This window comes from Alligator mississippiensis, chromosome 8 (genome assembly GCF_030867095.1).
Source record: "Alligator mississippiensis isolate rAllMis1 chromosome 8, rAllMis1, whole genome shotgun sequence".
Taxonomy (NCBI): domain Eukaryota; kingdom Metazoa; phylum Chordata; order Crocodylia; family Alligatoridae; genus Alligator; species Alligator mississippiensis.
In genome coordinates this window covers 15,205,538-15,227,398 of record NC_081831.1, presented here as the reverse complement: position 1 = coordinate 15,227,398, position 21,861 = coordinate 15,205,538, and the positions used below count along the sequence as shown (strand labels likewise).

General features: G+C 41.3%; 1 protein-coding gene across 7 annotated transcripts in view; it reads left to right on the top strand.

The window, feature by feature from the left end:
* TNRC6C (trinucleotide repeat containing adaptor 6C) overlaps positions 1-21,861 on the top strand; it is a 619,746-nt gene that overhangs the window by 506,708 nt on the left and 91,177 nt on the right. For 6 of the 7 annotated variants that reach the window (XM_019494291.2, XM_059732174.1, XM_059732173.1 and 3 more), the window contains 2 exons: positions 14,324-14,383; positions 18,694-19,020. In XM_019494291.2, coding sequence (XP_019349836.2) covers positions 14,324-14,383; positions 18,694-19,020 — 387 coding nt within the window. The remainder of the gene's footprint in view (positions 1-14,323; positions 14,384-18,693; positions 19,021-21,861) is intronic. The other variant, XM_059732172.1, reaches the window with a different exon arrangement.

The window sequence follows — 21,861 nt, the reverse complement described above, 5'->3', positions numbered from 1 at the left end:
TCTTACACATACACAGTGATCCAGGGGATAAACAGGTACCAATGCATTTTTTTAAAATCTTGAATGATCCTGGTATGCAAAGGAATGTTTCATATTCTGTTACATTAACGAAGGGAGCAAAACTATAATATAGATATAAATAAATAATATTCTTCTTTCTTTATACACTGCTGCTGCTGTATTTGAAAGAGGTAGCTTTTGCTTTTCAAGTGGCCTTCCATTTTTTCCCCCCAACTTAATTGCCTCTTAATAAAATATTATTTATGTAGGTATCAAGGGATGATCACTGCTTCAAAAAATTATTTCTAATACTGTTGTTGTGTGATGCAGTGTAAGTGCTTACTGTTTCCTATTTCTGAGAAGCTCTTTGCTTCTGCTGTCTTGAAGTATGGGTGCTGCAAATAAGTTTTGACACGCTCATCTCCCAGGTAGTGCCTCTACTTCATAGATTATTTTTTCTTGAAAAAGGTGCAAGACTTTTTTTCATGTAAACTGTAGCCTACAGGTATCACTGTTTGAAGTTAGGGTGACATTTTAATCTGTTGCTCTATAGTTGAAGACAACACTCATCTCTTCAGAGACATGTTGAATGTTTTTGTGCTGAATTTTCAGATGCAGCTTTTTGCACAAATACATTTAATGCAGTAAAGTATACAGTCTTCTCCTGTAAATATTAGTATTTGGCTTCGCAGCTGTGGTTAAAAGTGGTGGCATCTTTACTGAAGCAAGGGAGGGTAACTTCATGAAGGCTGCTAAGCCACTACACTAATTTAATAGGAAGTATTTTTCTTTGACTACATAATTATATGCAAAGCCTGCTGAACCCTCAGAATTCAAAATTGTCTTTACGATACAGTATTATATAACGATTAATTACGATTATTTTACTTGGGTCATATTTTTCTTTAAACCACTGCTATATTCTGGAAGTTCTCTCGCAGAACGCCACCAACATGAAATCATGGGTTCAGTTCCTAGTTCTGCAACAAATATAAATTGTGGCAGTGGGTCAAGGCACTTAAACCTCTCTGGTTATCATATACACTGGAATTTTCCCTTGATTTCCTACCAGTGTTAGCAGTGGTGATGGTGTAAGTGAGAGATGACTGCCATCCAAATCAATATGCGACTTAAAACTGAGCCAGCACCTTATCTTCCCTAGACCTCCCAATCTTGCTGTCTCCCTTTCCTTTTGGCTGCTAGACATTTTGCAGCTTTTACTTTCTTTTAATAGAGCTAGTATGCATAACCAGGAATCTTGATATTTCTTCTTACTTCCGCTTTTTAGTAAGCCAGAAGGCCTTTTCATACTCTCCTGCCGTAGAATTGTTTGGTGAGGAGAATCTCTATCACCAGCTTAATTTGTGTTCCTCTCTTTCCCAAGGTGACAATTGAGTTTATTGGTGTCAGAATTTTACAAATAAACTTTTAAAGTTAAGGGTATTAAGTCATAATGTTGGAGAAGAGAGAGTAGACCTCTACAAAAACTCAAGGCTTACCATTCAGAATTACCAAGTAGTCTTAAGATGGTTTTCCAGCAAGAGCTTTTTCCCTTTTAACCAGAGCAGTGGTTTTTATTTTCAAGATCGATGGGTAAAAAGACGCATCTGATTAGTATACTAATCCATATACATAGATTGAAAGAAAGCAGACAGCCTATACTAAGGAATGAAAGTTACCATTTGTTATTGGTCTGCATCCCAGGGGAATATAGCTGTGGAAGCTGTGGTCATGTAAGTGTTCCAGTCTCTAGATCTTGATTCCAGAGCTTGGAGTTCTCATTGTTAGCTGACATACAGAGAACAAAGAGCAAATATATACTATGAAATGAAGATAAGTGGAGAGGAAAATATTAGAAGTTAAGGGTATTAAGTTTTTTTCTGTTTTTGTTTTTTGGCAGGCTTGTATGCCAAACCAAAGCAGAGTGGTGAAAAGCATAATTGAAATTTTTTTTTAGGAATCTATATAGTATCACAAAGAGCAAGTTTTGTATCTCTTCTTAAGAAAAGTTGCTGCAACTCATTTGCTGACAGCTGTGAATGGTACAAAAATGCAATCACACTTTAAGACAATGGAACAGAAGCTAAACTCTGGTCATTGAAGCATGCTAGGTGGCATGCAGGTCATAATGTTAAAATGCAGAAAAATACAATCAAGAACAAACCATACAGGCAAAAAACCTACAGCTGTATTTGAGATAATGGAAACCAGATGAAAGCAAGAATCAGTTCGTTTGTATTTGCACCGAAATATAGGATGTTTTATATCTTCAAGGTTTTTAGTCTTTTATTATAAACAATTGCTATCATTTATGTATTTGTATTATAGTTGGACCTAGATGCCCAGTCATGGATCAGAGTCCAGTTCTGCTAGGCAATGTACAAGCACACAACAAAGTGTCCATTATTCAAAAAGCTTACAATTTAAGTAAAGCAAGAGGCGGGTAAATAAATGCCACAACACTCCCAACTTGATTACAAAAAAGTATTGGGGTAAGGGAATGCCAAGTGCCTGTCATGAGACAAGCAGTAATCATAGATCACCTGCATAGCCTTTGTCAGGCTTTTGTAGGCATGGTAGCAGCATTTTTAGAAGGACCTCAATTGGGGAATACAAAGTGGCTTTACAAATGTCATAAACATCCTATTAGAGAGCTACTTCTGGGTTCAAGTGTGACAGGAAAAAGAGCATAAAGGTGCTCTTTGAAACAAATGATGATATGAACACTGGTATTGTAGGAGCAGAGTTGGGAGTCACCAGCTAGAAACTGTTAAAAAGATTTATAATGGCAGAGGATGGATTGTGCTGGGCTTTCAAAGAAAAGATGAGCCTGTGTTCATGCTGGAGCAGCGAGAACCAATGGAAGAATGCAGAGAGGTGACTGATGACATGACAAGCTATGAAAATGATGTTTTTGCAGCAGTATTTTGACTAAATAAAAGTGTAGGGTAAGATGGAGCTTGAAAGTGGCAAAAAAGGAAGATGCACTCCAGCATCTCCCATCCACCCCACCCCCGGAAGCAAGGGTACTGGCCCTTGTGCTGCTGGCTTGGCCATGCAGCTCCCTGCAATCCCCCCACCCCCTTCCTCTGCTGAAAGGGCAGGTGCCCTGCCCTGCTGCAGCCCTAGTGCCTGGACAACTTTTCTCAGTGCTGGTAGGCATCACCCACAGACAGATGGATGGACACCAAGCCCTGCACCCCCATAGATTTCCCTGCATGCAGCTGCTGGGGCTGCTTGTGTGCGTATGTGTGATGCCCCCTGCCTCCAGTTTTCCTCCCCTTGCTCCTCACAGCCCCAAGCAGCTCCTTGCCTAAGGCAAGCCAGGAAGTGCTAGGGAACACTTAAGTGCAGAGCAGACCAAAATCCCAGACATTTGTTGATATTTAAAAAAATACCCAAGCCAAGATGGGAGGACCTAAAAAGAGAACATATCCAGGAAAACCTGGATGCATGGTAACTTTACTTGACAGTCCTGGCCACAGGGGCCCTGGGTCTGGGGAGAGGCTCACTGATGGCTCCCTGAGGTTTTCCTGACTGCGCACTGGTTTTTTCACATCATTGTCACGTGGGGACCCCAGAATTAGCAAATTTCTCTTCTGGATCCCAGTTCCCTGGTATGCTGAGACCTTGAAAAGCCATATGTGCAGCTAGGCTGTGCACATAGTTTTCTGACATCTTGATGTGCAGGGCTCTGGGACTGACCTAAGTGCAGTCCCAGGGCTGAGATCCACAATCAGCTGACTGTCTATCCCAGGCCCTGGACCATGCCGTAATCTAGAACTGGCCCTGGTGTGATCCTAGGTCTGAGACTGACAGTCAACCAACTCTTGGTTCTGGCCCCAGGATCACATGGTTCACACTGGACTGCAGGCACCCAGATTTCAATTTGCTAGTGCAGAGGAGCCTGGGGATGTGATCCTGGGCTTCCTCTGCATTGGAAGTAGTAATGGTGTGATTGGCATCTGTTTCCTAATCCCAAAATTGCACCTCCTGCCACAAATGTGTGGCTTGCCAGGGAGTGTGATTGCTGGGATCAGATCCCATTGTACCATTAAATGAACATGTGTCAGGGGCCTTGTAGTATATTACACTCGGTAGGGTTTCCCCAAGAGTTGAGGTCAAATCAAAGACCATGGTACTTACTCTACAGTGTAGAAGAATAAGAAATATGAAAAACCCTGATGAAATGACACACTCTTTGTATTATCTTAAACTCAGAAAAGATGTGGAGAGCCTTCTAAAAAGAAAAAAACTGTGGCACAGTACCCACTGCTTAGAGCTTTGGGCAAACTCTGGATCAGTTTGATTTAATAAAATAATTAGCATCTCTTGTGCAGGTGAAGTGAATTGTTAATTAAACAACAAATTATGTTCCCTTTAGTGCCATCTGGGAGGATTATTTTGGAGCAAAGCCATTTAGTGTCCAGAATGAGTAGATAACAGGAGAAGAAGAATTTGTATAGCTCTGTGTATAACTTATGCTCGGTATGTATGAGCAAGGGAAAGGAGCCTTTCTCCCCAGGTTTGGATAAACCCTAGTGCAGATATTTGCAACCTTTTTCTTCCTGTGGCCCTTGCCACCACACTATTAAAAATCTACAGCCCACCTGTGCTGCAACAACTGTCCAGCTCCCTAGCCCTCCCTGCATGGCCCTGCGTGCAGTAGGCAGAGCTTGGTTGCAGGGAGTCCCACTCTCTCAAGTAGCAGAAGCCCAGAGCCTCACCTACCCACCTGAGATGCTGCTTGCAAAATGGAAGGGGTAGGGCCGGGTGGGGTGGACCCACCCCTGCCCCTTTCTCAGGGCTCGCCTCAGCCCCAGAGGGACCAGGCGGCTCCTCCCCCATGCTGGGCTGGGTCAGCCAGGGTGGACCCCCTGAAACCTGTTCCTGGCCCTATGGGGGCCATGGATTCCTAGTTGAGGACTGCTGCTCTGCATGCTTAAGGAAGGATTTAAGTTGAAAAGCTTAAGTTTCCTATGATAGAACAAGATTCAGTACACTTACTGATACAGTATGTCTTGGGATGCAGAGAAGATGCAGAAATAATAGATTTTAAAAAGCTGCATTTTGAAAGAGCTGTTGACATCAATATATAAATGTATGCAGAAGAACAGACTGCTTAGTGCTCTCAAAATTGGGAACTGTAATCAAATTAAAGACTATTCTAAGTTTACTTGAATTTTTATATGCTTCAAGAAGGTTAAGAAAGGAAGATTAAAATAAAACCTTTAATTTGTAAAAAGTAATATGCAAGTGTCACTCTTGGGAATGTGATTTGTGACTTACCCATCACTGTGGGGCCTATAAGTTATTATGGTTTCCTCATAAAATGTTGGCTTCCCACTGATAGCTATAAAATCTTTCTGGATGACATATTTTTAAAGGAGCTTTTCCAGCATCAAAATTAGGAATTAATTTTTTTGTCTGAATCCGAAGCCACTCAATAGATAGCAAATAAATCTCACTGTTTAATATGTATCCATTTATGATGGGTAGTTATCTGCCAACTTCATCCAGTGATCATATGCCTGAATATCTGAAGTTCTAGAATAAATTATGCTCATACCTTGGGGAAACCCATAACATATATTCACATGAGCAGAATAGGCTGGTTTATATGAAGCAAGAACTGTGCTTTCGGCTTTAGAATGTGCTGCAGGAAATGCTCTCTTATGACTGAATCCTAAACTGAAGAGCTGCCTGTCTGTTGATAATCTGGTGGTACTTAAAAATAAAAAAATACACTCAAGTCTAGAGAGCTGGAATCTTTCCTGGACAAGTGTTGTCTGCCTTTTGCAGAAGCTTAGTGTGTTTTTCTTAAAGTTTAAGTCTCCTTCTTGTAAATGTAGCCTTGCAAATATCAGTTGAATGTAGACAGCCGTGCTGCCTTCTGAGTTTACGTGCAGAGCTCCAGTGCCTTTTTCCTAAGCTGTGATAATTTGATCAAATTATTGTCACTTCCCACTGTTTTGTTAGGCTGTACTGTGACTAATAGTGAAATGGAAAAGGTCTTATCAGTTTAATTTTGTTGCAGTTAAAGAAAACTATGAGCAAGTTTTAGACCTAGAGCTCTTTTTTTTTTTACTAGGAAAGAGAGAGAATGGCTGGTTAATGAAATCACCTACTTTTCAGCATTCTCAAAATAGAAACCTTTTAAAATGGGATGAAGGGACAAAGAATTCTCCTGGAAATTTCAGACACCAGCTTCCTTAAGCTCTCTGAACCAGTTAGTCTTCAAGGCAGTGCTCCTCAGCCAGGCTGACTTGACATCCTTTCAAGGGTGTTCATGGGGTGCCACACTTTGTAAGCACTGTTAAGTGTGCAACAAGATAAACCAGAGATTTCAAACAAGAATCCATAGTGTGCAACAGGTCAAAATGTTTTTGAGTCTTTGAGTTCTTTGCAACAGAAGAATTGCTCTGTTTCCTGTAGTTAAAAAGAGTGAAAACTAAGAGAGATGGCATTTTCTGAGGGGTACCTTGAGTCTAGAGCAGTGGTTCTCAACTTTTTTAAAGTGCTACCCTGCCCTACTTTCTGCAGGCTGCCATAATTGCACAAAATCAAGCCACTGAGTATGGTACAGGAACTTCATTCTATTGGGAGTATGGTACATCCCTGATAGGAAAACTTGCAGTTGGTTAAGGAGGATACTTGGCTTCCCATGGGCTGAAGGGCCCCTCATCCTCGTTTCTCTTTTTTTAGTCCTCTGGCTGTTCAGTATCTGGCACCTTTTTAAGCTGTTTATATGTCTGTGGATAGGCTTTAGGGTAAAGGAATCGTCTGATATAGCTTAGAGGACTTGGGAAGATGATCTTGGAAAAGTCTCATGGTATTTGAAGAAATATGACAAGAAGTGGGAGAATAGAACACATTGTAAGGAACAAAAGGAAATGGGAAAAGATGTGTGAAAAGAGAAACTATTGAATACAATGCAGCAAAAGTAGAGTTAAACCAAGAAAGGTTTGTATTTTGTCAAAAATAAATGTAGTGTTCAATAAATAGTACAGGACTATGTGACTATGCAGGGTACTGAGATAAAGCTCCCCAGTCATATGCTTTTTTAGATTTTAATGTTGGCCAGCAGGTGTCAAGGTGCATCTTCTTTTACTGACATGTCTTAAAATTATGTTTCCAACTTGTTTATATCAAACTGAATTTAATTGCCCCACACGTTTTTGAGGGGGAAATCCTATTTGGTTGGGAAGGAGAGAAAAACTGACCACTTGTATTTAAAAAAAAAAAAAAAATCAAGTATTAGGTTTTTTATGCAAGTTTACTGATATACTTATGCCAGTAGATGTCACTATAGTAAAAAACATCAGCCCTTGTAGACAAAAGGAGGTTATTGGATAAATGAAAATTCAACATTTGAAAAGGGTTGATTGGGGGGGAGGGTGTTCCTTGAAGATTTTCTCAGCACTTAAATGAATTTACTAATAATTAGAACATTTTTGCTGCCTCTGTTGTGATACATTTTATATTCCTTAACTGGGTTAGCTAGGCTTCTGCCTTTTTGGATCTGGCTCCAGCAGTATGGGTATGCTAATGCTTTCTGTTTTATTTAAAAGGCATTTACTGTTTCAAGGTTGCTTTAATAACCACAGTCTCCGCACATCATACATGTGCGGGGATTTGGATATGAAGGAAGTCACTTCATTAAGGTTGATTTCAAGGGGGGTAGCAAATGAGGGGAAAAAAATGTCCATATGATTGGTTGGGAGAATAGCTCTGAATTATGGGATCCATCTGTTTCCTGTAATGAATTCATAAACCCATCAAACAATGACCTGAACGAATTGCTGAAGGAAAAAAATAATACATTGGCATGATATGTTTAACGCAGTGAGGCATTGGCATTGTATAATCAAAAATTCTTCTCACATCCAGCACTTTGTAATGGAGCTGCTGTGTTTAATAGAAGCTGTAAATAAATCCTGTCACAGTAGCAGCCAAGAATGCATTTCTGGTTTTAACTGTTTCTATTCCAGAACATCTTCTGGCTTTTTTAGAGGTCTTACAAATGAAAGTTTCGTGTAACTGGGTGTTAGGGTATAGAAGTCTATAGTGTAGTGAAATGTTAATGAGGTGAATGAAAGCAAAAGGCTGCCATAAGTCAGCATTATGTGGCTTAACCCATTTCTTTTATGCATGTTCTTTACTTCTGTCACAGAAATGTATTTAAAAGCTGTTGTAGTAATTGAAATCTGTTATATGATCCCTGTTCATTACATTAATAAAATCCATATACAGTTGCTTATAATGCTCTTGAACAGTTGGGATTCCTCAGATTGTAATCGTTAAAAATCATATGGAGTAATTATTGGATTTGTTGGGGTAAAATTGGATTAGGAAGTTTAGCAACGTTTAAGTACTGATAATTATTGCAATGAAGAAATGTTGGTTTTTGCGCAGCTCTTAGAATGTAGATGCATGTCACAAACCCACAGCTCTTTTAATGCTAGGGGTTTTTTATTCTTATTTTTTTTTTAAAAGGACATGCCCTTGTGTTTGTTTCTTCACAAGTTTCTTTTGTTTTAATAAACACGTGTAATTTAGCTCTTTAATCCAGTTTTAAAATGAAATTACTAGAAGAGCAGTTATGCAAATTTATTTTTTCTAAAAAAAAGTTCATGTACTCTGTGTGTGGCTTGTTGTCAAAAATAACATAATAAAAAGGCTAGATTTTATTTTCTGTATTTCTGCCGACTGCCCAAATGACAGCAGCTGTGAGAGTATATTACCTCCAGGTGAAAGGGTAGATGAGGCGCTCCTGGAACTGGCAAGGTCTCTGCAGAGTGGTAGATCAGCCCTTGGGGCTGATTAACTGTGGTGGACAATGCTCTAGTGTTCTAGTCAGCCTCCACTGGCCACAGACATTGCCATGTTGTGTGGAAGATTGCTGTCTGATATGCTCGCAGCCTAAGGTTTCTAGAGTACTGTGTTGTTGTACGCTGTTTGTATGCTTTGCAAAATACATCCGTCGTTTCAAAAATACATCAATTGCATCAAGAGAAAGTGCTTTCCAGCACTTGATGGTTTATAAGGCAGTTGTTAGGTCTGTTACAGTAGACGAATTAAGTATTAGCAACCCTAATGTTGTTACTCGTTGCAGCAGGCGTTTTCCCACAGTGCAGTAGCAAATCAGCATTGCTGCTTAGCTATTCCTGGAGTCTGGTTACTAAACAGTAGTTGATTCTGTGAAGCATCTTTTACAATTTGTACTGCCATTTTTAAAAATTGTATTTTTAAAATGTTTTTCCTAATACTTATTACTGCATTTGATATCCAAATTGAAGTGTGTGCCATACCTATATTATCCATGCAGATTTTATGTAGAATTTTGGAATCGAGCCACGTCATATCCTCGATATGCCTTGCTTTATTGCATTGTGGCATGTCACTAAAAGCTTATCTTCCTAAAGCCCTGATTAGGTTAATAGAATTTTTGGAGGAATACCTGCTATTCTGTAGTTCTCTTCTATTCTGGGTTTGTAATGAAGCGATAGAATTTTTCAGAGGAGTTTTTTAATGCTTGTTACTTCCTTAAAAGAAATATTTGTATTTCAAGTAAGAGCACTTTTATGCTAATGTTAAAATATTAAGCATCCTATTTTTTTTTAGAAATGTTTTCATTCTAAAACAGTGTGGCTGATCCTGCTATTTCCTTTTTTTCTATCCAGTATACTTTTTCTGTGATTTGTGGGCTCATAGGCAAACATTGTTACAAATGTTGAAATTAGGTAGCAACTACTAAAGTTTGTTTGAAATGGGTTAAGATTTTGTTGTTTAACTTAAAGCAGACATTTAATGTGGATTATTGTGATGGTGAGTAGTTCTGCATCTCAAATAGTATTCCCATATACTGCCTTTATAAGCATCAGAAGTGATGTGTTTATAAGTATTTAACATGGAAAATTATTTTTTTTTTTTTCCAAATCACTGTTTGTCTTGCCATTTCAAATTGTCAACAATTTAGGTTTCCAGTGAATTATTATTTCTTTTTTGAAATCTAAGGAGCCAAAGGGGCATCCAATTTTGGTGTTATACTAGCTGTTGAACTTGTCCTGAAGAAAATTGTTAGGTTGCTTCCACATTAGAAGAAAAGGCTCTTTTAAGTGTGATAAAATTCCAGTATGGGCAAAGCGGCGATTTAATTTTTAACACATGTCAGCAGGTTGACGTGCGGCCCAGGACGGGATAACTTATGGGCCTCAGGCTCCTGCCTAATCACCACTTCCCCGTCATCACTGCTGCCGCTGACATCTCTGGACTCCCTCCCCCTCTTCCATGTGGCTGGGGAGCCCATATGCTAGAAAAGCATGTGCAGCAAGAGGGCCCAGGGAATCTGTACAGCTGGTCTATTGGGAGAGCCTGTGCAGGTGTGGTCTCTAGCCTCTCAGAAGCTGGGACAGCCCTGCCCTAGTTTATCAGTGGTAATTCCTTTACAAACTGTTTTCCCCTCAGTAAAGATGGGGCCTTACTGCAGATTCATGACTAGTGAGGGAGCCCGGGAGCCCTAGTTTCTGCTCTGTCCATGAATTATTGTGCGACTTTGGGCAAATCATGTAGAACTTGATTTTTCAGAAACATTTATGCACCTGCAGCTTAGCTCAGAGTTGGTAAGCAGTCTGCCACACCTGAAAATCAAGTTCTTAAATCTTTGTGTCTACTTTCCATCTGTATAAAATGCTTACTTCATAGGAAGACTTCTGAAGGGAGTCTGTACAAGGGTACTGTAAGGGAATAGTTTGTACAGAACTTAAAATAATACTGTTGGAACATTGATACATTACAAGCCAGCAAAGCTAGAAAACTAATCAGTTTTGGTCTTTTTCAAATTTGAGCCAGTGCCCAGCATCTGATATAAGTTCCAAGTACAGGTAAAGCTCACAAGTCAGAATGGCAGGTGGAAGGAGCATGATCTTCTTCATGCTCTCTGCACAGTACATTTGATAGCTGTCTGTACTGAGTCTGTTGTTAACAAGTAGAAGCCATGTTTTTCCAATAGCAGTACTTCTGTAAAGAGCTTGCCTGAAATTCATTTCCTGACTGATTGTAGTCAACTGAAAGAATCAATTTAATTCACGTAAACTACTTAAAGGTCAGCTGGAATGGCAAAATCTACAGTTAAGCAGAAAGATGCATTAAAACAAGATAAATTTTTTAGATCATGTGGGAACTTTGGTAAAACCAAAAAAATAAGCATTGGAGCTGTAAAAATACAACCATTTTCTTGTAAATGTTGAATGTACTGATTTTATTCACATTTTCAATGGCATTTTTCTGTATTTCATAGAGGCTTTTAAATAGAATAGGTAATGTTTTGTTTTGAAGGCTGAATATTGGAATTCGGAAAAGACGTAACAGATACATTTGCTTTCCACTGAGACATACTAGGAATTCTTAATATATTTTCTTGATACCCTAGATTAGTAATTTTAGTTCAAAAATATGCATCAATATGCATAGGTGAAGTTATCCAGCCTTCAACATGAAAAGTAGATTTATTGGTTAAAGTGGAGTTTTGACGATTTCTATCAGGCTCAGATGCGTTCACCTTTCTTTTTGTGTGTAAAAGCAGCACTTAGTCATTAAAACAACTTGCAAAATTCCTTTGATATACAAACTGTTTCCAAACATGTCGGAGCCTGGGAGGACACCCTGAGTGTGACCTGGCTTTGAAATGTCTAGGTTCAGTTTCAGATAAGTCACCGTTTTGTAGTTTAACATTTTTCTGATTAAACAAAAAGAAAAACTCCTGCCTGCATTTCTGCAGGGTTTTCATTGTGGGAGGATAAGCCACCTCCAGCAGAAGAAGCAAGTAGGTGAGAGGTTTAAAACTAACAAGAGAAAGTACTTTTTTATGGAGTGTGTAGTTAACTTGTACAATTTATTACGACAGGTGGTAGAGGCAGATAGGATAGCAGGTTCAAAAAAGGGACCAGATAAACTTATGGATGAAAAATGTATTTAATGGCTAGCTCCAGCCAGACTACAAACGCATCTTTTTTTTTTAAAGGGGCCTCACTACCCAGCATATTCCTTTTCCTTTCCTATTCTTCCCTGCTGCTATACCAACAACAGCCAAACCTGCCCTTTCTTCCCAGGGCACCCATGAAAATGCAAAATCTCCTGCGCTGGTAGCTACCACTAGCAAGTGCCCTGTAGTGGAAGGAGGTTGCCAGCAATGCTAGAAATAATCGGCAGAGCTATATCACCACACCTTCCATTCTGCACAGTCAGTAGGAATGGAAAGTGCCATTAGTGCCAGGCAAGTTAATCCATTCCTGGGCAGTTTCTCTCGGTCCTATCTGTAACAATTTACCCCTGGAGAGACCTGGCCCAGATGTTTGGTATCTATGGCTCTAAGGGATGCCCTGCAAGCCAGTTTTGCAACCTTGTCTGACCAGAGCTGATCCTACTGGCAACAGCCTTCCTCTGGGCAGTGCACCTGGCAGGTGACCTTCGATGAAGGGGAAAGTGTACATGCCTGCTTTAGGGTTTCACTAATGCAACAGGCACAGATTCAGGTCTTGTCTGGACATGGATGGACCGGCACAGACATGCATCTGGTAAAGACAGCCAGCACCAGTGCAAGTTACTGGGATGACTTACTCAGGGCAAGACCTTTGATGAACTGGCACCTTGGCACTGCCCTGCCAGTACACTGGTGTTTAGAATAAAGATACTGACATACACAGGACATACGAGAAGTTCAAACAAGCCTGGTTCCATGTTCAAAAACACCCTCAGACATGGCATCCCTCCTGACACAGCACCATAAGCTCAGCTTGGGCAAGGCAGCCTACAACCTAAACAATGGAGTAGGGAGGAACCCATCTCTACCCCCACATGTCAGCAGCAGGACACTGTGACAGCTCTGAGTGCCGAATGACAAGGGGGCTTGAGGAGAGCTAAGTGTACAGACCTTGTTTTACATGCAAAGGACTGGAAACCAGGGGTGATTTTTTCACTTAAAAGAAAAAAAACAGACACCCACAGCCCCTGGGAACATCCTTTCCTCTAGATGCTCCAGATCCCTGCAGCCCTTGGGAGCACTTGAGTTGTGTGTTGATGGTAGTCTTAAGTAAAATTTAGATTATGGATTCGTATAACACTGTTCAAGGACAGTATCCTATCAAACACAATGCCGGTACTTTCCTAGGAAGGCTTTCAATCATCCCTGGCTTATGCCTTCCACTTGCTTATCCTTCCATGCTGCAACTCAAACTTTCATATATCCTTGGTAACAGGCTTATTTCTCTAACCAGTGATTGCCTGGTTCGTTTGGTTTTTTAACCCCTGCTGAAATGCTTAATAAATTAGTCCTTTCTTTAAAAAACATTTTTATCGATGACCTTGCCCATCTTGTGTACGACAGCCTAATGAATTCAGTACAGTGCTGTCACTTGCAAATGTGTTTGCTGCTTGCTCCAGCAGAGAACTGGTTTGGGCATTTTGGCTGGGTCAAAGTGACTTGAGAGGGAGGAAGAGTTGGTGCTTCCTTGGAGGTTATTAAGCATCCAGTCCATCAGTCCACAACAAGTTATGTTTTTCACAGCGGCATCAATCTGTTGCCTTTCAAAGCACCTCACTACTTCCTGGAGAATATCCCCCGTGCTGTAGCCCTTCTTCACCGTTTTTCCATCTAGGAGAGGAAGCTTCTTCAGATCCTTGTCATTTACATGCATAAATGACAGCTTTTCTGAAAGTTTTCTTGAAGGAAAAAGAAGGCAGCAGATCTCAATCGTCTTAATTCAAACCTCAGAAAAGCACTGCTCAATGGATAAGTCAAATCTGGAAGTCTGTGATAGAGCTTCACAGCAAACAGCACTTAAAACAAGGTTCCAGGACCCAAAATCTCAAGCCATGAAGTTTACAGCAATGAAAAGTGAAATGCATGGCTCTGGAAAAGACAAGGGAAAAGGAGCATTTGAATTTATTCCTATAAGCTCTCATGGCTTGAGAGTTTGGGGTCCCAGGACATTTACTTTGAAGTGATATAAATGCTAGACTTTGAGACCTGGATTGTTGCTAGGGCTTATCTTCTCCTGCAAGGGCTTTAAGGAAGTGGGTCTTGTGTGCATTTCAGTGGATTATCTGAGAGACAATGTGTGCTGGAATCTAACTGGATATTTCTGAAGGTCACTGTTGAGCGAACCCAGAGTAAACTTCAGTCTTAGAATGATCTTGTTTCTCATTGTCTTTTATTACAATGACCTCCTTTTCCTTCTTATTTGCTAGATCAAGTTTATTTGAATGTTCAGAGATGTTGACTTGCATCTTTCTTTGCTTTTGGATCTTTGTCTTTTACATTCAGGCTGGAGACATCAACAAAAGAGGTCACTTTGTGGTCCTGGTCCTGGTCCTGGTCCTTCAGGTTTGTAGAGGTCTACTTTACACATGCCTGCCTGGTTGCGTAACCAGTCAACTTCCTGAGACATCTTTGCAGATTGACGATGGAGCTGTACACAGGACCGTAAAGTGTTCTTCTGTCAGTTGAGCTGCTCTGACCCTGCCAGACTTGATGTTGCCTCCTCTCTCAACTTCCCCTGCTCTTCTACTGCCAGATTTCATGGTCACTGTTTTGACTCTTGGTTTCTACAGCAGCAGTGACACCACAAAAATTCAGTTTCACCAACAATTGCTGATGTGTTGGTCCTGGTTCAGCACTAGTCTGCAATACGGTTTTTCCTCTTGGGCTGTAATAAATCTGTTTCCTTGGGTTGTGGAGGGTGTTTTAAGGTAGAACTGGGGAAGTGAGGGAATCAGTTCTTCTCTCTTTTCCTTCCTCATCTGCCAACTCCTCATTAAAAAAGAGGAGGCAACAACTCTTATTAATCTACATTTGGGATATGCAGTTAACATAATGATAGTTTAGCACAGAATTTAACTTCTGGTTAGAAGAGGGAGTTGGGCAGGGGGAGTGTGATGGTCTTATGGTGTCATCTGTCAACTAGCAATAGCACAAAGAATAGCTCACCAACAGTCTGTACTGGTGGAAGAAAACCTCTGTTTGGGAACCTTCTGCTTCTCTCCCTTTGCCACTTTTTTTGTCTTCTATTTTTACCCAATCCTTTTCCTTTTTCTTTCTCTCTTACAAATACAGCATCTGTCTCTTCCTTTTCCCCTTTACCTCTTGAAACCAATAAAAACAAAGTGGTCGTGCAAATATGTAAAACCTGGTCCATGCAAACTTTCCTAAAGCTGTTGAAAAATCATAGAACCGTAGCAATTATTTATGGAAAATATATTTTTGTTGTTTAAAGAACCTCTCTGCTAGTACAGAATTTCTCCCTACAAAGTATTTTCCCGTGTTTCATCTGATTTTAGTTTTATTATACTTCCCTTTATAATTTATTGCCCATCTGGAATCTCTGGAGAGGATGGATGTCTTTTGTGGTAGAGCTTCACACCAAACTTCTGGCAGATTGTTTGTAGCGGGCATGTTCCAACTGGAAGCTGAAACAGTCAAACTGGTCTTTCCTTCCAGTTCCAATTTTGAGCTGTTGCAAGCTGCGCCAGGATTGGAGACTAGAACTAAGATCAGAGAGCTTCTTCCTCCTGTGCTGTTGATGAACCTCCCTGCCACCACATACACACTAGGTCATTACTGGATGCAGGGAGTGTGAAGGAAGAGGGTTAATGAGGAGGTCTTGCAACTTTGTGGGGCCTCATGTGGGGTATGCAAAAATGAGCTTGTGAAGGCGAAGGGCAGCCGGAACCCCAGCATGTGGTTCTGGAGAAGCTGAAACTTGGGCTTCTGTCCCAACTCCGTCTTCTACTCTGCCTGACTTCCTCTTATTAGGGATGTACCAGCATCCCTCTTTCTCCACAGGATGGTCAAACATTGGGAGATGCTGAAAGTTATGCCAATAAGAAGTTTGTCCTCATGGCACTGTGCAGGGGCCTCCAGTGTATAACTGGTGTGACCAGGTTGAAGTGAAGACTGTTTAACCAGAGTCCTTATCATCCACAAGTGGCAGACAGTCCTAGTGCTTGGTGTTGGAGTAAGATATGAGAGTAAGGAAGTGGATAGTGTTGAGTCTGAGTACATGTGTATGTTTACAGGAAGCCAACTGCCTAGATACTGAAAGGGGAAGGCGAGGACCTGTGTGGGGTACTAGTGGGACCAGGACCTAATGACAAAGGTTAGAAGTGGGTAGGGGGGGCATGCTCCAACAGAACTCACTTGTGGTAAGAGAATATTACGGGGATGCATGGGTGACCCCATAAGCCAAACCCTTGCAAGAATGGGCCTTCCACCCCCTCTGCACTAAGGGTGGGTGTTATAACAGTGGTTCCATGAGGAGGTCTTCTTCATTGGCCTCTTCCAACGACTGGATCACCAAAACCAGCTTCTAGGTCCTGAGGAAGTAGTGGTGGAAGAATAGCAGTCCTATGAGATCTCAAGAGACATTTTATATGGCAAAGCTGTTGTTGCCTATGGAAGCTCAGGCCATTCTCAACTAGTTAGTCTAAAGTCAGGCAGAAGATGAGGGACACCTTGGAGACTAACATAGCTAAACCACCTCAAAGACATGCCAGTACATCTAATGTGGACCCAGGCACACCAATGTAAAGCTTTCTCACACCAGTATTCCTTAGTCCATATGGGAATCATTGCATCACTATTAAGTAGCTTTCTGCAAGTCTAACAGCACAGCAAGCAAGGACTGGACCCCTGGGGGCATGAGCCACTGGAACTGGATACCAGCTTCATATTGCAGAGAGAGGGTGTTAGAACTTGGTTTCTGGATAGCATTGTGGGGTGGAAGACAGACCACCTGAAAAGCACAACCAAAAGTCCACGCCATAAAGAATAGTTATTGAAAATAATGATTGTCTACTTCTGTTTCATGAGGCACAGCTGCCTTTTGTGTGATTGGGTGAGTGTTTCATGGAGAAAGAATAAATTAGATAAAATTACTGAATAAGGTTGGGTCACAGAGAAAATCCCATTGGGATACCACAAATGCAAGTAGAAAGAGGTGTGGTCCTCCTACTCGTCTCTCTCAAGATTTTTTAAATAACCTCTGCAGCAGCAGGATGTTGGCTGTCATGGTCCTGCTTTACCTGTGGCAGGTTAGGATGTTGTATCTGGGCTTGGTCCTGGGGCCTACACTGTTCAACATCTTCATCAGCAACTTGGACAAGGGGGTGGAAAACACGTTGTCCAAGTTTGCCGATGACACCAAGATGTGGGGAGAGGTAGGCACGCTCGAAGGAAGAGAGAGGTTGCAATTGGATTTGACGGACTACAGAAGTGGGCGGATCGTAATAGGATGGGGTTCAATGTAGATAAATGCAGGTTGCTGGACCTAGGGAGAAGGAATCCACAGCATACGTACAGGTTGGGGATTGTGAGCACAGAGGTGGAAAGGGATCTTGGAGTCATTAACGACTCCAAGGTGAACATGAGCTGCCAATGCCAGAGCGTAGCCAGCAAAGCCAGTCGCACCTTGTTGTGCATCCAAAGATGCATCTCAAGCTGGTCCAGAGAGGTGATACTTCCCCCTTACGCGACATTGGTCCAGCCTCAACTGGAGTACTGCGTCCAGTTCTGGGCACCACACTTTAAGGAGGATGTGGCCTGCCTTGAGAGGGTTCAGAGGAGGGCCATCCACTTGGTTGGAGGGCAAAAGGGCAGGCCCTATGAGGAGAGGCTGAGGGACCTGAACCTGTTCAGCCTCAGCAAGTGGAGGCTGAGGGGGGATTTGGTGGCTGCCTACAAACTTGTTAGGGGAGATCAGCAGCAAATAGGAAGAGCCCTATTCTCCCCAGCAGCACCCAGGGTGATGAGGAACAATGCTAGAGAATAGGTTCAGGTTAGAGATTAGGAGGCACTATTTCACTGTCAGGGTAGCTAGGATCTAGAACCAACTTCCTAGGGAAGTGGTCCTTGCTCCTACCTTGGGTAAGCTCAAAAAGAGGTTGGATGAACACCTGCCTGGGGTCATGTGATACCAGCATGTGCTCCAACTAGTGGCAGGGGGGTGAGACTAGATCTGTTCAGGTCCCTTCTGACCCCTAACTACTGTGAAACTATGGGTGTGTCAGGGTTGAGTATGTAGTTTTGCTAATGGGTTAAATAGTGGATTTGTATAGAATGGTTTGGATATGAATGATTCTTCTCTATGATTCTATGATTTAAATGCTTTTTGAGCTACTATACTTCAGGGCTACTACTGTTGTTTCTGCTCAGAAAAATATTGTAGATTGTGCACTGTTGTATAGACAAATAATTAGTGATTTTTAGTGTGATTTTTAGTGCATGAGTTGCATTCAAGCAGAATTTTCATTCAAGCAGAATTTTGTTTTTAAGCTGTAATGTGGGAGTTATAGTTAAATATGTCTCAAAGTATCTTGTGAAGTAAATTTAGTTCTACCCCATTTATTCTTTCTGTTGAAGTTGTGCTATTTTCCACAAAGTTGGGATATGAAGAATCACATTGTTTATTTTATACAGCACTATCACTCAGCAGAAATTTGATAAACTTTTTCTTCCTAAAATGAATGTGTTTGCTACTTTACTGCCTTAGAAGTTCCTTTATTCATTTTGTTTTGCTTTGTGGTATATCTGAAAGGCAGTTTATACACTTAATGTTGTTTTTTTTATTCTTGCCCTTAAAAGCAGTTCATTCTTATTTCTCCCCTGGATTAAATAAATGTATGTTTTATTTTATACAGTGCCAGAATCTATTAAGACCAGTTTAAGCCAGCCCCAACCTGCCGGTACCGGTACCAGTACTTCCACCAGCACTATTACCAACAGCAGCAATGGCAAGCGTGCATCTGCTAATGGGCAGCAGCCAGCTGCATCCCGTTACCTGCCTCGTGAGGTGCCTCCACGCTTCCGCCAGCAAGAACAGAAGCAGCTCTTAAAGAGAGGTCAGCCACTGCCTACTGGGACCCTGACCAGCGCAAGCCCAGTACAAGGTACTGGACAAGCAGGGGCAAGTCCTCCTCCTCAGCAAGGAGCAGGTGGACAGCATCATCCCAGTAAGACCCAATCAGGTAAGAGACTATGTGTAGCTCTTTGTCTGTGTAAACATGCCTTTATGCCTTTTGGTTATTTGTAGGGACTGACATAAAGACACTTTTTAAGGAGTACTGCATTATTACATATATTAAATAAAAGTATTGTCAAGTTAAACATGTGCAATTTCTTCCTTCCATCTAGTATATGAAAGCAAATGCATTAGCAAATTTTCATATAGAAATTGAATTTGGAAATATTTATGAAGGCCAAATTTTAAAAAAGTTTTAGCTCAGCAACTACCTTCCAGTGCATCTTCTCTCCCTTCCCACCTCCTAAATTCTCAGCGTAATCAATACTGCACCTAACCCATATTCCTGCATATCTTATGGAGTGGGGAGGGAGATCAGAAATAACTAGTGTTGAGTTTTTGTTAGCTATCATTAGTAAGTTCTCTGTGTCATTTATTTAAGGATCAGGATTCCATTATATTATTTTATAAATGATCCAAGTTCATTACACAGCGGCATTAACTATGGGAATCTTCTAGCTTCTGAGTGCATGTCTTTTCAGCATTAATATTCTATAGGAGTTTTTGTATATAAATTATACATAACCCAAAAGTGTAAACTTTGCAGTTGTACTGTGGCATTTGTTGTATACTTGCCTTTGTTTTCCCTGTTTAAAAATTGTCAGCAGCATGATGAAAAACAAACCATGGGAAAATTTACTAAACCAAAATAGATTTACTAAATCAAAGTAGATTTCCTATCCAGGGTGCCGGTTTGCTTTTTTTAGATGATACTATGAAAGGATTCCTTTTTTTGGTAGCTGGGATTAGATTATATGAGGTCAGTCTAACGCACACACTTCCTCCCCTCTTTCTTTCTTCCCAGTAGCTACTTGGTGAGGAAGTAAAAGGTAGTTTTACTTTCCCCATTTCATATGGTAGATTATATAACTTATTCTCGCAGGAGAGATCCATTCCTTCAAAGTCTGGAATAGGTACTTGTTAGGGGTATGCAAAACGGGCCATATTAGTTTTGGACTCAGATTCGGATTCAGCCCAAATTGGGGGACAGTTATTCGGTTTGTTGATTTGGATCACTGTCCCGATTTTTGATTAATCTGAATCAGCATCTGAAGATTCAATGCTGATTCGTAGAATTAGCAATTGGGCCGTAGACACAGTTTTAAACATTTTTTCTACATACCTCAAGGTACCAGGTGCAGCTCGTGATGGCTGAGATGGTGGGGTGGATGGAGTGCCCCATAGGAACACGTGGGGGGGCCTGTCCCATGTGCTCAGTGGACCAGAAGTACTTCCAGTCCACTTCAGGGTCCACCGACAATCATGCTGGGCCCCCTCCCAGCTCGATGATCGGCTGCACAGGGGACCCCGGGGACCCCCCCAGGCCCAGGAGGCACCAGTCGCCAAGCCGGGGGTAGGGGGAGGAGAGGGGTCCCCTGCTCACTCTGCAGTGGACCGGAAGTGCTTCTGGTCCATTTTTGGGTCTGCTGCCAAGCATGCTGGGAACCCCCCACCCTGCCCTCCTGTGGGATGCTCCATCCTTGAGATATGTAGAAAAAACATTTAAAGCTGTGTCTGTCCGAATCATCGAATTTCTGCAGATTGATTCAGAGGGTTCCAATTTGATTCAGAGGGATTATGGTCTCCTGATTCAATTTGGATTAGGAGATTTGGCTGCCGAATCTCTGCCGAATTGAATCAGCAACTGAAGCTTCACACAGCCCTAGTACTTGTCACTGCTTTCTATTCCACCTAACCCATATATACCATGTCTCGCAAAGCAGGTGGATTTTTTGGTGTAGAATTCATAGGGTTTTAGGAAAGTAGGGTTTCACAAGGTCATCTAGTCCAGCCCCCTGCTCAAGGCAGGATTGTTCCTGGCTAAACGATTCTAGCCAAATGTCTGTCCAAACTGCTCTTGAAAATTTCCAGGGATGGAAATTCCCTGGAGATACTTCCCTAGGTAGTTTTTTCCAATGTTTGACCACCCTCATAGTCAGAAAGTTCTTCCTAATTTCCAGCCTGCATTTTCTCTGCTGCAGTTTGAGGTCATTGCTTCTAGTCCTGTCCACTGCAGCCCATCCCCATCTTTTCTGTAATTGCCGTTCAGGCGTTTGAAGGGCAATTACATCTCCATCTTCTCTGTAAATCCCCCCTCAGTCTCCTCTTCTCCAGACTCAACTCTAGCTCTTTCAGTCTTTCTTCATAACTCATTGTCCCAGGTCTTTGATCATTTTGTTGTTCTTTGCTGGCCTTTTCCCAAACTGTCCAGATCCTTCTTGAAGTGTAAGGCCCAAAATTGGCACAGTACTCCAGGTGAGTCCTTATGAGCACTGAATACACAGAAATTTCTGAGTCACTTCCTTTGATTTGGAAGTGACAAGCATCTAAGTCTGAATAGTCAAATCATGTGAATCTGAAGTACAATGCCAATACTTGGTATTTATTGTAAATGTTGCTTTTTCTCTTATTTTTAGGGTTACTCATGATGATGTATGCAGTCAGACAGCTCAAGAAATTTACTTAAGTTGCCTGCAGCTTTTTCTTTTGAATATTCATGGCCATTTGCTACTGCTGCTCTAAGTAGTAGACCTAGTTGCTGCATGCAGAACCACCACAGACTTGCTGACTCATGATTTTATTGCAAGTTTTGTGGTATTTCTTTGTCTTAAAGACCAGGTTCTTGGAGACCTTTAATTAGATGACAAACTCAGCATTAGTTTATACAAAGTAAGTAAGTTTCTTGCTGTTGTAAGTTATAGGGAAGAGTTTGAAAATGTGATTGAAATATTCTCTTAAATTCACAATAAATCAAAAGTCAAATTAAAAAGGACACCAATTGTATCTC